This window comes from Acanthochromis polyacanthus, chromosome 6 (genome assembly GCF_021347895.1).
Source record: "Acanthochromis polyacanthus isolate Apoly-LR-REF ecotype Palm Island chromosome 6, KAUST_Apoly_ChrSc, whole genome shotgun sequence".
Taxonomy (NCBI): Eukaryota; Metazoa; Chordata; class Actinopteri; family Pomacentridae; genus Acanthochromis; species Acanthochromis polyacanthus.
In genome coordinates, this window is record NC_067118.1 from 40,372,799 (window position 1) to 40,389,185 (window position 16,387).

Here is a 16,387-nt window from a genome sequence, read left to right on the forward strand (position 1 = left end):
GTGATCAAGTTAATTAGCCAGTCTGTATTACAGTACAGTAGATGCTAGCTGATTGTCACAGCAGCAAAATATGGTGTGGTGCATTTTTATTAGTTTGGTTATTTCTCTTTTAAGCTGCTTTCTACCCCTTCAGAGAGAATCCTGCAGTCTTTTCACTATTTCTGGATTATCAAGTGTTTCATTATTTACAGTCAAGTGTTTCTGTTTATCAAGGGCGCTAAAAATCTAATCCGACGTATTTCTGCAGCATGTAGACGAGATGTGATCACACCTCCACTTTGCCCCGAGACATCCCAAATCTTCCATCTGCTCTGGAGTAACATTTGCTGCCCCCTGAATGAGACACCTTAAAGGTGCACCTTATCGGCCTGGACAGAGGGGGAAGATGCTTTAAAAAGCAAGATTGGCTTTTTTTTATTTGATGCATAAAACCCTGAGCTGAAACGAATGGATTTGGGGCCTCACAAACGACCGATACCTCCCCCACAGCCGACTCCCCGTGTGCCTGTTTATTCATGCTGAGGTAAGCTGGAGGAATTCATTTGCTGTCAGCTAGTATTGAATTTGAGATTAGTTTTTATTTCAGCCTCTAAAACAGCTCCCTCTGCCTTCCACTTGTGCCGCGATGCTGAGTATTGTGCTGTCGGAGGGGGCCTTAGAAAACATGCGCATATCACCATCTGGCAGCAGGTGACAGATATGAGGAGAGGCGGCCTGTTTTTTTTTTTTTAAACACCCTTTCATAATGACCTCCATCTCTGCCCGCGGCATTGTGCAGTCGGCTTCCTGTTAGGATTCTGGATCAGTGCACTTCTCTGATAGAGAGCGTTCATCACTTCGCTCGGTGCTTGACCCGCCGTCAGATGACACTCTGCTCGCAACATGAATTCTTGATTCCTCTCCATATCGTGAAAGCGGTAAGAATTCATGAGTGCCAGAGCTAAAATTCAAACTTCCCCTATTGGCCAGATGTCCCTCCAGTGTGCACACATTGTCTTTTTGAGGCACCAGAATTTCTTAGGAAAGAGAAATTTGTCGAAATCTTGGGCCTGTGGATTCCCAACCGGTGTATGGGCGTAGCATTTCAATGTTTGATTACCAGAAAGCAAACCTAAAATTATTCTGCATCTTACTTTCATTCCCGTTAGGGCAATGTAACAGTTTCAGAGAGTTTGCATCAGTTTGAACCGAGCCCCCAGGCACAGCCCCTGGAGCTCAATCCTTTCTCATTATTCACACTCTTTTTTTTTCTTTTTTTTTTGCCCTTATAATAACAGTTGCCATGGCACTGGCAAAGATCAGGTCAGTTTAGCACCGCCGTACCTGAGACTGCACACCACAACCAAATATCCGTGTCGATTAATTTCCCATTACACGTGTGTTACGTTAGATTTATGCACTCCTGTCCACTTAGGAATTGATAAAAGGTGTAATACACTTGTGTAAAAACATTTTTTAGCCTTTAACCTCACTGTAGCTGCAGTAAGGGTAATTCCACTTCTTCTGTTGAGTGGTTGTTTGTTATTTAAGCGATAAATATGCGGTCCGGCACGTTAAAAAGCACCATGAATCACTCGCTGCGCTCAAATTTGTTCACATTCTTAATCAGGAGGTCATGAAAATAAGATGAGCAGAAGCTAGGGGAGTTATTTTTTTCCTCACTCCAGTTTCTCCACTCCTAATATGAGTCTTTAATTTATAAGAAAGGGCTGCATTTAACAAACTTAAATAACAGAGCAGTTAATTATGAGAATAGCAATAAAAATTATATTAACCGATCCTTATTGTAATATAATAACCTTTATTGCAGTGATCGCCTCACTCACAGGGTGCATTAACGTTTCCATATGCACAGCCCAGTGTAAGTACAAATATATGAATGAATGTCTTGGCTTTGTTGACTGTAAGTGTTTTTTTTATTTAGCATCATCAGGTTTTTCTTCATTATACTCTGTGGTAATCTATCGCATGCATAATTAATGAACTGTATACTACATAACAGGAAAATACAAACTCTGAATTGCAGTGCATGCAGGATTACTTATATTAGTAGGGAAACATATCTAGAAGGTTAAACTATACCAGAACCAAAGAACTTTAAGTATAAATGTATGTATTTATAGATGTATAAGTATGTATTTTATCTATAAATATAACAATATATGTGACAAGGCATAGTGATTAATCTCATGTTTGCCACAGGCTTTGTCATCCTCCCAGGTTTGTGTACAACAAGTGTAAAGATGTATTTATTGTGGACTGTAATGGAAGAGTCTTCTGGTAATCAATCATCTCTCATTGCTGCTTCAAGGGACACGCTTCACGTAACCGAGATTATAATTAGGCGGCCTTTTATTCCGTGTAGCTTTCGGAGAGGGTTTATCCTTGTGGAGAAGAACAATCAGTGTACAAGGTCTCTTGTCAAACATCTCCAATCTTTCAGAGAGTTATTTTGAGTCTTGAGGATAAATCTGTGCTCCTGGACTCCAGAGAACCCAAAAATGATACCTGCCTCCTATACAGAGCAGCTACCCTACCTGCACAATGTTCCTGCTTGTGTGGCTTTGCAGAAATGCAAATGCATTCTGACAAATCCAAATGAATTCCCCCTTCCATCTCAGAAAGACATGTTTATTGTAATGAAGTGTTGACTATCCCTTGGGTCCTTACTCGGTCGTGGCTGCGCAACATGCATTCGGTATGGTAACTTTGTAATTAACCAGGAAATGAATGTCAAATTAGACGTGCTGCTTTGTTGTTCCTGGTTTCACATTTTTTGTTTTTCTTTTGTTCAAAGACAATGAATCTATAATACTACTCAAGGAATCTACAGAGACAACATACACATACATCCATCCTCTATACACCGCTTTATCCTCACTAGGGTCACGGGGGGTGCTGGAGTCTATCCCAGCTGACTCGGGTGAGGGCAGGGGACACCCTGGACAGGTCACCAGTCTGTCACAGGGCTACATATACAGACACACAATCACACTCACATTCACACCTACGGACAATTTAGAGTACTCAATTAACCTCAGCATATTTTTGGACTGTGGGAGGAAGCCGGAGTACTCAGAGAAAACACACGCATGCACAGGGAGAACATGCAAACTTCACGCAGAAAGATCCCAGGCCCAGGCGAGTCAGGGATCTGCTAGCTGCAAGGCGACAGTGCTAACCACCTGCTAATAGATATACGTATAATTATGCTAGTAAAAGTCGGTATATAGACACAGTGCATGTATATGTAATACTGTAAAAGTGGAATTCACACTGATTTGCAAGCAGTACCTGTGATTTATTCATTTATGTCAAGAAAATAAGCTGTATTTAGTATGAAATTTGAAATGATAGCAATTTGCCTTCCATCTGCTCACAAGAAAAACAAACCAAAAGACTCAAACCGGTCTCTCTGAGGTGTTTCCAGTCTCCCATCTTTGGTATTTGGGCAACAGTTTGATGGGCCAAATGACAGGGACAGATTTAAAACGAGACCTCTCGGTGTTTGCTATGGCGTTTTATTTCACATTTTTTATTGGCCAACATCCCCTGGGAAGGTGGTGATAAGTCTGAAGGGTTTAGATTAAATTTTTGCTGAAGTGAGGTGGCAGCATTGACAAGTCTGTACATTCAGATGTTTGCATTAAAGTTTTATGAAGGTTACCAGCTGATTATGCGGTGCCTCGGGGATCTAGTGAGGTTTTTTTATGACTAATGTGAAATACGCTCATGGCTTGTGCTCACATGCCACACGGATCCATGCTAAACAGAGATATATGGTGATTCACCCTTCTGCTGTGTATCTTCTCTTCTCTGGAAGCCTCCAATATTTGCTTGCCAGCAGGAAAAAAAAATTGTTAAAAGTGGGTTTCAGGCTCACCAGAACATCAAAGCTGATGCCGTTTTGTTGGTTCTCCACCCAGGAAGCGGAGTCCTGCTGAGGCCTGTGTTCACCAAACAGCCAGGCAGTGTGGTGTTTCCCATTCAGCCCGGCGAGAACCGCAGAGAGGTGGTGTTCAGCTGCGAGGCCCAGGGACACCCGCCACCCTTCTACAGGTAACGCCTGCAGACATGCTTTATGCACACATTTCAGTGTTTTGTTACACTAAACCTCCAGGTAAAACCCCAGAGCTTTACAGTGCAACATTAGCATTAAAAAAACCTGAGTGAGACCGGATTTACCGCCCAGGGAAAACTGTGGATTTGCAGACCTTTATGGCTCGCTGCTGCTTACTGCCCGCCATGCTTAGGTTCACTGTCAGTCATGGTTAATTCGAGAATGATTAATTAATTGGCCTCAGTTGTCTGCGGATTGTATATTTTCACTGGTGGCCGGACATTGATCTGCAGAATTCACTTCCAGAGCTTCCTGTCATCAGTATCACCGAGCAGCGAAAAGATCAAATGACCCAAGAGAATCATGCACCGAAAACAATCCGTTTTCATGACAGAGATTGAGTGATGAAGGAAAACACCAGTGGAGTGTATTTCACATGCCAGAAATGATGTTTTAGAAGTTTTACTTGGGGCCGTCTGCTGCTAAAGGCAGCACCAGCATTGCTACAGGGCATCTGACTTGGAGGTTATTGCTACATGATGAACACGACACAAATCGGATGATGGACTGAGGTGCAGGGAAATAGTGGCTGCCAGTTGTCCTTGTTCAGTAAACCGGTCCTGTGTGTCTCAACTGTCCCCCAGCGATTGTGCTAGAAACAGATTGACGCCCATTCCCTTTGCCGCCAAGATGATGACAAATTAAAACAAATGACAAACAATGATTTGCTTTAAAGTGCACCAAGCACATAAGCTATTAATTTACAATCTATCAAATGGGCCCGCGTAGCTGTTGTACTCCTGTCAGCGTAATTAAATGCAAATCGCAAAACCGAGCATTTAATGTGTAATAGGTTGAAACGATCCCTCACAACATCAGCATATGTGGCCGGTAATGTAGCTTGAAGATCCTTGGTGTTATGCCTAATGGGCACAAATTGAAATGAATGGACAAGATCTTATCACTCGGATCGGCTGGAATACTTAATAAGCAATCGGTCACTTTTTCACTGTCTGGATAGTCGGACTTTTTTAATGAAAAGCGGTTTAGGGGTTCAGATGTGCAAATTGTTCTGCCCTTCCGAGTTCAAGCTCCGAGAGCAATGCCCGGCTCCATATGAAATGAAATTTAATTTTAATTAGCTCTTTAATTACAGCAAGTGCCAACAACTGTGGTAGTTGATATCTCACATTAAGAAGTGATTTTCAGATTGATGACAAGCTGTTATGATATCATACTTTTTATCACTTTTGATAAAGGGACTGATAGTTAGATGGACGTATTGCGGTGTTCTTAAATCAGGGTTGTTTTTTTTTTATGCCAGCTATGGATTTTTTAGAAAGAGTTTTGGGCCGTTTTGCAGCGGGACACCATATGCCGAGCAGCTCTTCACAGATGCAGATATAGGCAGGTCTGTTTCAGGGGCACCAAGGACAAATTAATCTGTCTCAGACTACCCGACGATGCCACACAGAGCCCCCCTCTCCGAGTTGTCGCCGTGGCCTCTTGATTTGTCTCATCTGGAGCTGCTGGACCAGTTCCAGCTGCAACACCAAATCACTAAATCAATCCAATCAGCCGATCTGCTGTTGAGCACCGCTCTGCTGCATGTGTCCCCCCCCCCCCCCCCCCCCCCTCTTTATGCCCTCCCTTCTTCAACCCTGCCTCCCACTCTCTTTTGTCTAAATCCTTCCCTGCTGAAAAAGGAGCAAGAAAAGTCAGAAATAGAAACCTCAAGCCTTTCTGTTTCTCAAGGGCTGTGAAAATCTAATCAAGACAGAGGAGCTAATGTTCGGCCTGCTGTAATTCTGTCTTATTTCACTGAAGAGCTGCTTCCTGACACTCACCTTTTAGCTTTTCTCTTGTTAGGCAGTGTTTACGCTTTAATTTTTTTTCGCCCCCTCGATTTTTTCATTTTCTCCATTTGACTCGGTTTGAGAACCAAAGCGCCATTTGTAAACTAAGTGCAATGCAAACAACTTCAAGGACCCGCCGACTTGAATAAATGTATGCGAGTACAATAGGAAACTTTCTGCACAACAAATTGGAGGAGTTTAATCCTTTGCAACTGTTGTTGTTGTAAAAACTTTAACAGGAAAGTGTTAATAGAAAACTCAGCCTTGTGGTTTTCAGAATTATTTAGAAGGTTATGGTTGCGTGCCGCATCATCAACGCAGCAGGTTTTCCTCCTACATAAGCCTTAATTATGCAAAAGAAATCAAATCAAGTCACAAAGCGATCTTACAGTTAAAAGTTGATTGCTGGCAAGTCTGTTCGTCCTTAACACACACATACGCACACACACACACACACACACACACACACACACACACACACACACACACACACACACACACACACACACACACACACACACACACACACACACACACACACACACACACACACACACACACACACTTGCTGGAGTCAAAACAAAAGGTTTAATCAAAAAGCACTGTTATCCTGCGCTTTGTGTGGCCGTTTTGTTTAAGCAGTAATCGGCCTCCCTGACTCATAATCACTGTGATTAAAGGGGAAGCTTTGAGTTTTTGTAAGATGGGGTTGTGGTTGATGGACGAATAGGCGGATAAAGAAATGTCAGAGAAAAGTATGGAGTTTGGATTTGTGATGAAGGCTTAAATAGAAATGAACAGCTGTTGAAATAACTGTTGCTGACTGCCTTTAATTTCACGTTCTTTCAGGTTTTTCTGCAGCACACATCAATTATTTCTCGAAATCCTCTGAACCCTAATTAGTTTCTGGGCGTTTTTTGTTTTGCCCCCGCTGCAGTTTTTACTCATTGTTAGGGTCATTTTTCACTAAAGTATGAAGTTCTGCACCTCTATGGAAGCAAAACAACCGTGGCTGGAAGGAGAGAGAGAACTCAAAAATGTATTCTGCGCCGTATGATGGAGGCGTAACGCCACGAATCGACACACACATTGAATTTTATTAATTATTTATCTTGCAAAAACTGAAAAAAAGTAGAAATCAATACACACAGCACTTGGTTAGCTTGGATTTAGATGATTTTTCTGGTTAAGGACTGTCAGAAAGTTGAAAATCTGATGATTATTTTCCCTTTTTAACCATTTCTAGCACACATAAATTTTGATTTTAAGTTAACATGTCTTTTACTCCCTGGATTCCAGCTAATGAATGTCTGCTGCTGTAGTTTCTTCCTTACATGATTTGAATTCATGCCCGTGGCTGTGGCTGTTTTTGCATCAACATCACTTTTGCGGACACTGAAACCATTGTTAAAGGTTTGATGAGCTTATCGGTTGTGTCGTGTGCTTGCGTTCGCAGGTGGAAGCTAAATGACTCTTTGATCCTGCCCAGACCGGGGTCACGCTACTCTCTCATGGGAGGAAACTTACGCATCAGCCATCTGAATAAAGAGGAGGATGTTGGCATCTATCAGTGTCTGGCATCCAACTCTTTTGGCACCATCGTCAGCAGAGAGGCCAGTCTGCATGTTGCGTGTAAGTTGATATTATATCTAACGCTGAACTTCAAAAATGTTGCTCATTAGCGTGTGTTTACAGGTATTGAGGCCACAAATGGCTCCAGATGGCTCAGATCTAAAGACTACACGTTAGTAAATGAAAAAATCTGGGGGTGTGGAGTTAGATTCTACATTCTGCTCCTCATCTCTACGTAGAATTTTGTGTCTCAAGCTGCCATGGAATGAAAAAAGATCATATAGACTGTTGTAGGAGTGCATGTCTGAATCAAACACAGCTACAGGTTACGTGTTTTATTTCAAATCCCATTTTTATAGATAATAAGTAGTAGCGGTAATTCTGTGGTTTCATTTTATCATCTTGAACAGTTTGTGTTCTTTCCAGTTTTATTATTTCTCCTCACTTAGGTTCATTTCAGTTACACTTTGAGTGCGGTTCAGTCTGTTTGACTCACAAAGATAAAGCTTCATTGAACATCAGACACTGCGGTTCACTGAGAGTATAATGACCCACTAAGACTCTCTGGAAGCTGTTTGTTGTCAGACCTGATCTTCTTTCAGATACTGTTAAAGTTATTAAAGAGAAAAAACACAAATGAGCCATCCATGTTCCTGCTGTGTTCCGTTTTAATTCTTCCTCCCCGATTAAAGCTGCAGTGCTGGTGTTTACTCTACCTGCCGCTTCTAAACTTCTCACACCTCTGTGATGAAGACGGTGTGATTGTGTGGTGGGCCTTGGCACATCCCGTATAGTTGATGCTTTACAGCCTTCATCCATCACATTTTATAAGACCACAGTCGAAGGCATCTCTGATGGCAAGGTGAACTTGAGGCCTCCACTCTTGATGGGCAGCCCATATCAAATGACAGCCCTGATATCTGTGAACAGATGGTGCAGCTAGATTGAATTCTGATGTCTGTTTCTCTGCCATAGTAGACGCAGTGATGATCCTTGGCGGGAGAGTGCCAGAGATATCCATCTCGCCACTATTTGGTGCTTCTTTGTCACAAAGCGGCGTTAAATCTTCCACATATAGAGCAAATCTGTGTCCTCACTTGCCAACGGGCCGTTGATCATATTCACATTTCCTATCAGTTTTTTTGAGGCCTGTCCTAAGCTGTACGTCATTGTGATTGGTCTCATCCGTCGCCCGGGCCTGACCCGGGAGCTGCCGCTTTTGTCAACGGATGAGAACAACCATCAGTGCTGATGTGTCATACATCTTATTTATTGGTCCTGGTTTAACTTAATTAAGTGTGCTGCGTGATTGAGCGGGTCTCGGGTCAAGGGAATAATTCACGGCGGAGCAGTCTGTTATGAGAGTCAGTATCATGTCATTTGTAAGAGACTCTGACTCAGAGTAGCTAAATATGCCTTTTCAAACACCAAGAGGCCTGCACCTCTCTTGTAATAACTCTTTGAGACAAAGACCAAGGTGAAAGCCATTAATGAAGTGAATATAAGGACCCGCTATAACACTTAGTTGTAAATCTAATCAGGTCTGGTTACATAAAACCAACGCTTTTATCCCCTACTGCTGAAACAAATGTGGAATGGAGATTATTCAAAGCATTTTTGTACTTTCTTAACAACATAATCTATAATTGGCAGTTGAAGTCCTTGCTGATGGTGAGTAAGATCAAAGTTTCCTCTAATGATGTCCCATATCATCAAATGTGTATTGCATGGATGCGATGTGTAAGAATTAAGAGAGCCTGCATTTTTAATCCTCTAAAACATGGATGATATAACAGTTTGTTACCATCTGGTGCAAGCTTAAACCTCTAAAAGTATAAAGGTTCTTGATCCCGTTGACAATACGCACTTACATGTTTAAAAAGGTTCTGCTCGCTTGCTGGGAAGTGCTGGAAGGAATAATCTAGTCGGTCATCGAGCCAGATTGAGTTTCCTAATCCCCTTCTGGATTTTTTTTTTTTATGTGTAAGTGAAAGGATTTTCCCTGAGATGCAACATTATACAACAGATTGCGAGGCCTGCCGTAGAGGCAAATTGTATTAGATGCCTGTCCTGAAGAAGGAACGTGCACCAGCCTAGAGTTCTGTGCTGCTTATAGATCCACCAGGCTAACACAGTGTCTAATGAAGGGTGAAATTGCTGTATTTTTGATAGCAATACAGGATGTGCCTTCCCCTTGTCTTGGCATTCGTGATTTCTTCTCAAATTCAGCCCTGTAATTGCATATAACATCCTTTTTGTTTCTTACTGGCTTCATCTGACCTTTCTGCCTCGTCTGTGCATTTACTTTTGCTAGGTTTCTATATTCTTTTTGTTTTCTTTGCTTCCCTCACTTCAATCAGCGCCGTGCTCCTTATTCATCTCTTTTGACTCGGGTGAAAAACAAGCCCGTTTTGAGCTGGAGAACATCTGTGGAGTTTCTCGTCAACACTGTGGTTCTAGGTGTTCAATCTGAGTCTCAGTTAATGCTTTAAGGGGCATTTCACGGTGTTGTGATCGTCGGGAAACACCGGCAGTAAGAATCCAGCCCCATTGACGTTTATCGCTCCTCAAATGTCATGTGTCACTCACTGTTAGCGCTTCACTGCATGATGCTGCTCCGAGAACAGAGGAGGAAGACGAGATGCAGGCAGAGATGTGAGAAGATGATGACTTTTCACCGTAATGTTCATCGCAATCATTCAGTTTTATGTGGAGCTTCATGGTTACAACATGTGGCAACTTGTTGATTATAACTTTTTGGTGATTTCCACTAAAGCATCTTCTAGTACTCAGTGTGCAGTCAATAAGATTAGATTTGCACGGCATTGCTTTGTAATACAGTCACAGTAGCTTGTACATTCCATAATTCGGTAGTTATTGCGTAAAAAATGGCCTGAAAAGCAAATAAATGCTCTCAGAAATAGCCACATACAAAAATTCTCACAGCTTTGTGTCAGCATAATTCAACAATATACATTTTTCAAACGTGCTCATTCTTTCTCTAAAAATAACAAAATCCAAAATATTCTCTTAATATAATAGCTAGTGTTAATATTATTACAAGTATTTTGCTTGTTTTGTCCATTATTATTGCTAGTATTAATGTTATTAATAGTATTTAACTTGTTTTTTTCCCCAAGTACACAGAATACGAGATTGAAATCTAGTTTCCGAAGCAGATAACACGAAAACATGAGGAGAGATCCAACAATCATTTGGCAAAACACAAAAATACTCCATGCCATTGCATCACACCTCCATCATTTTGTTATTTTTTAAAACTGGGTGAAACTCTGCCATTTTCTGACTCATCGCGAAACTGAAAACTATTGAGAAAACTCTTGCCAGCATCAGCTGTGATTTTATTTTTGCATGGATTATACAAGTAGGTTCACATTTATCCAAAAAAATTACTATTTTATGTCAGATATTGAATATTTTTGTGCTTTTCCTTTAAATTACTGGATAAAACGTTAAGTTTTCATTGTCCTCTAGCTCACATTCTAACGGACCAGCTTCATTTTATTTCCTCTACAGCCGCCTCCCGTTCATTACGATCGGTCACATTGGAGGAGCTAGCCCAAAAATGCAAATTCACATCCAATTTCATGGATCTGAAAGCACTCAGAATAGCCTGAACCCTGCCACGCAGAAGCACATGGAGGTGCAGGACTGCGATAGGCTTGATAAGATGATCCACATGGTGCCTAACAGCTTGGCCTGTCAGGCATTGCTGGCTTTTAGTATGTCTAGCTCATTTACACCCCACTATACAGCAAAGGAATATTGATCAGGACGGCTTCACTCCCAGTGTGAGTTGAACCGCTCTGATATTTTCAAATGTGTGAACCCAGAAATTGGTTCAGTCTGATGCTGTATGTTGCTCAAGGTGCCGATAGAAAGAAAGGGCATGGTAATTTTGTAATTATGATAAAATATCTTATTCAATGTGCTGTTTTTCAAACCCAACTTTGTGTTCCCTGCATACCTTTTTTAGGCCAGATGTCTCATGCTGCGGAAAAAAGTCCATAAGAAGAGTTGAATATGGCGATTGTGCTGTTTAATTAGAGTTTCAGTGTTTTCAGGAGTTGTTGTTTTTTCCTGAGTTGAGAAAATCTTCACTTGAGCAGCTGGTGAACTGACAGTAAATGAATCTGCTGTTACAATCTCAAGAAATGCACAACCTTTTCTCCCCAAAATGTCTGCGGTATCAGGCACCAAGACCCTTATAGAGATGGGTATTGTTAAGATTTTATCAGTCTGCTGCTCTTTTTTGTACTCTAATTGGATCTTTTTGTTGAGTTTTAGGAGAAAAAAATGTAGCAAATTAGGAGCAGGATTAATTTTGCTTGATTTTCTCTCTTTCTAAATTGCTTTCTTTCACTTCTCACTTGTTGGTAAAAAACTGAATGCAGAACATTGATTCGACAGGATGTAAACCGTGGAGCATTAATAGTTTCAGATAAAAGGTGTGAGCACTTCTTCTGCCAAAGTGTGAAAATAAAGCAAGACAGAAAGTTTGCCTGAAGCCCCAAAATCACTAAACCCTCCCTCCCCTCTTCTAGAAGCTCTGAAACTGTGAATTTCTGTCTGACAGCTCAGATTCTCTGAACGTTTCAGACTGAATTTAATCAACAGTCATAGATAAACGATCGGTTGGTTATTTTTAATCATTAACTGGTGTTTGTATCATTAACTCCAACATGGACTACTAGTTCATATAAAATACCTGAAACAGCATAAGATGAACTTTGAGCAGTCGAACTGTGCGTGTGTTAACACCAACTTTTTGTCATGTTCCTCAAGCCATTGCTGGACAATGTTTGCACATTGTTTTGGTCACTTTCATCATGGTCATTATGGTGCATACATGATCAACAGCAGTGTTTAGGTAGGTGGTACGTGTCAAGTTCCACATGATTGACAGAACCCAAAGTGTCCCAGCAGGACATTACTTGGGAGAATCAGCTGCCTTTGTCAAATTGTGACAAAGACTGTAAGGTGTCTAAACTCCCAAGAACCCAATCTGATAGAGCATCTACAGAATTCACCAAACAAGTTCTATCAAATCTGGTCTCATCCCACAACCCATCCATCCATCCATCCATCCATCCATCCATCCATCCATCCATCCATCCATCCATCCATCCATCCATCCATCCGTCCATCCATCCATCCATTTTCTTCCGCTTATCCAGGGTCGGGTCACGGAGGCAGCAGGCGAAGCAGGTCGTTCCAGACGTCCCTCCTCCCAGCAACGCTTTCCAGCTCTTCCTGGGGGATCCCGAGGTGTTCCCAGGCCAGACGAGATATATAATCCCTCCAGCGAGTTCTGGGTCGACCCCGGGGTCTCCTCCCAGACGGACGAGCTCGGAAAACCTCCAAAGGAAGTCTCCCTGGAGGCATCCGAATCAGATGGCCGAACCACCTCAACTGGCTCCTTTCGATGCGAAGGAGCAGCGGCTCTACTCCGAGCTCCCTCCGGATATCTGAGCTCCTCACCCTATCTCTAAGGCTGAGTCCAGCCACCCTACGGAGGAAGCTCATTTTGACCGCTTGTATCCGCGATCTTGTTCTTTCGGTCACCACCCAAAGCTCATGACCATAGGTGAGGGTTGGAACGCAGATGGACTGGTAAATCGAGAGCTTCGCTTTACGGCTCAGCTCCCTCTTCACCACGACGGTTCGGTACAACGCCCGCATTACTGCTGATGCCGCACCAATCCGCCTGTCCATCTCTCGCTCCATTTTTCCATCACTCGTGAACAAGATCTCGAGATACTTAAACTCCTTCACCCCACAACCCTCAAAACCCAAAAGATCTGCTGCCATGATCCTGGTGTCCCCAAGAGGAGCATGATTCGAAGGGTCAGAGCTGTTCTGGCAGCACGATCTTGACCAGGCTTTGAAAATATAAATGATGCAGAGAATCAGTCAGAAATACACAGGGCTTTCCATTTATTCAGGCAACGACAGAGTCAGCAAGTCACACTTTCTCTGTCCAGCCTGCCCACTTTATAACTGAGGCACCCTCTCGACCCTCTCCACATCGCTGCTCCACCAGCCTCTACAGATCTGCTAATCATCTCCTGCACCTCCTCAGCCTCCTGCTTTAAAAGGTTTCATCTCATACTCCTTAACAAGTCGATGGAGAGAGTCACAGTCACACCTCTCTGCAGCTGCTATGTTTAGCCAGCGGCGAGGAGGGTGAGGAGCCAGCTGGGGTCAGACACTGTCCTCCTGTGACATCGCAACAGGCTGCAAACCTGAACTCAGCTTCTAATCTGTGGAGAGAAACAAGGGAATGATTGTCTTTAAAATTTTGTGGGGTTGTAGAAACATAAATGAACCATAACTATGTTCTAAAACAATGAAAAACTGGAGTTTGTATCATGTGGCCCGTTTAAAGTTGGTTAAAGTTCTTGTCCTTGTTGTGAATCTTTGTGATCTCAGGGAGCCTCTGTGTCATGCTTGCTCAGCTTGTTCAAGAACATCGCTTGAGCAGAATCAAACACATGCATGTCATTCTGGAACAAATGGTTCAGTCTGACTGCAACACTCTCATACTGTACTAACAAAATGGTTGGTTGTCTACCAGTTCCTGCAGCCAGAACACAGACAGCATACTGTAGATGGTGTATAATTTCATATCTCTACCAATTCGAAACATCAAATCATTTAGAATCACCTCCCTGTAATGGTCGATGACTCACCCAACAAGAACACTCAGTAGCACGACTGTGCAGACTCAAGATAAATAAGAAACAGCTCTTTACTTGCTGCACTCAGTTGGAAGATCAGGTGAACAATATCCAGCTGAGAGAAAACAAAGGCGAGGTCCAGGAAAAACTAGAAGAGATCAAAAACACCATGAAAACTATTCACTGGGGGGGAAATGAGGCTGGAAGACTGGACACTGGGTACAAAGACGAACTGGCACTGAGCGAGGAGAGCACATGGAACTAATACAACAGGGAGTACAGAGGAAGCTAAATGGGGCAGAAGAGGCAATCAGACGAGGGCAAGAAGGGAAATATCTGAAACGTGAATGAAAACACTTAATGAAAGGAGCAGAGCGGGATGTTTCACCTCAGCAGGTAGTGACCCTGCCACAGCATCGATAGTGCCACCTAGACAATTTCATGTTTTCCATGAAAATTCACACTTTTATTCATGTGTTAATTTAATTACACAAGGGTTTTCTAATCATCAATGAGCCTTTCAATGCCATTAGCTAACACAATGTAGCATTAGAACACCGGAGTGATGGTTGCTGGAAATGTTCCTCTGTACTCCTATGGAGATCTTCTTCTTCTTTTCCTTTCAGCTTTTCCCTTCAGGGGTCGCCACAGCGAATCAATTGCCTCCATCTAACCCTGTCTTCTGCATCCTCTTCTTGATTCGCATATTTGATTTGGCCAAAGTTTTACGTTGGATGCCCTTCCTGACACAACCCTCTGTATTTATCCGGGCTTGGGACCGGCACAATAGGACACTGGCTTGTGTCCCCTTGCAGCTACATTCTGTACCCCTACGTAGATACTCCATTAAAAATCAGCCGTTTCCAGCTAGAATAGTCATTTACCACATGAACAATGTCTACACTGGATTTATCATTCGTTTAATGCTATCTTCATTAAAAAAAAAAAAAACTGCTCTTCTTTCAAAAATAAGGACATTTCTAAGTGACCCCAACATTTGAGCACCAACGTATGTACTGTAAATGTTCTAGTGATGGTTCTGAGGATGACAGTTGTCTGTTGACCTCAGTTCATAGTGAAATGTCTCTGCAGCTGTCCCAGTGGGACAAGCAGAGGAAAAGCAGAGCCATTTTGCTGCTTCAGTTTCAGGGATCTGGTCACCGCCACACTGCTCCGATTTACTGCAATACTGTCAAAAATATCACCTCTGATTTACCTTTTGTGGAGTCAAAATGTCTGCTGTGGAAAAGCCTGATTAGATTTTCTATCCAGGACGAATCCTAATTACTTTTACAGTCTGTTAACTTTTCATTTAGTCGCATCAACAAGATTCTAATTTGAGCAATATTTGGTTTATGAGCTAGCATGGCTGGAGTCTTAAGTTCAAATTTCATGGTTCAAACCTTAGACTTTTTTTTATATTAACTTTTCATTTAATTCAATTCAGTGAAAAGTTGGTGTATGAGTTAGCATGGCAGTCAAGTTATACAGTTTTATCTGCTGGTACGTCTCAATATAATGAAGTAAACTGATTGTTTGTTTTTTAAAGAGGAAATTTGGCTCCCAATCTTACACTTAGAGTTTTAATTTCATTAAATTTATAAAATTTGATTCAAAAATTTATTTGTGTTTTTTTTAATTATTAGTGATACACAAATATTTGAAAATGAAGCATTGCAAGACTTTATACTTTCAGTCTTGTTTTTCTTTTAAGTTTTATTGTTTTTATTCTGCTAGTAAGTCTCAATATAATTAAATAAACTGATTATTTTTTTATTTTTTACTTTTTAAAAAGAAGAAATTTGCAAGATTGGATCAGCCAAGAGAAAAAAAAAACTGTCTCTCAAACTTGCACTTAGTTTTGTTTTTCATTAAATTTGCAAAATTTAATACCAAAAATATGAAACACAATAATTTATTAGCGTCTTTTTGAATTATTGATGACGAAAAACAAGTATTGGAAATTGAAGCATTGCAACACATATTCAGCCTTGTTATTCTTTTATTGTATAAAAATAAAAACAGGAAAGTCATTTTGTTGGGTATATGTTGAAATATTGCAGTGCCCTTGCCATATAGGAACATAATTTAATTTTCAGTTCGCCCAATATTTGGTTTGAGTTAGCAAGGCTGTCAAGTTACATAGTTTTTATTCTAGAGTAAGTCTCAAAATAATAAATTAAAGCTGATACAGAAGA

At 41.5% G+C, this 16,387-nt stretch overlaps 1 protein-coding gene across 2 annotated transcripts in view; it reads left to right on the top strand.

The window, feature by feature from the left end:
* The window catches only part of cntn3a.1 (contactin 3a, tandem duplicate 1), a 99,907-nt gene that overhangs the window by 15,319 nt on the left and 68,201 nt on the right, over positions 1 to 16,387 (top strand). For both annotated transcript variants that reach the window (XM_022206595.2, XM_022206587.2), the window contains exons 3-4: positions 3,927 to 4,059; positions 7,373 to 7,548. In XM_022206595.2, coding sequence (XP_022062287.1) covers positions 3,927 to 4,059; positions 7,373 to 7,548 — 309 coding nt within the window. The remainder of the gene's footprint in view (positions 1 to 3,926; positions 4,060 to 7,372; positions 7,549 to 16,387) is intronic.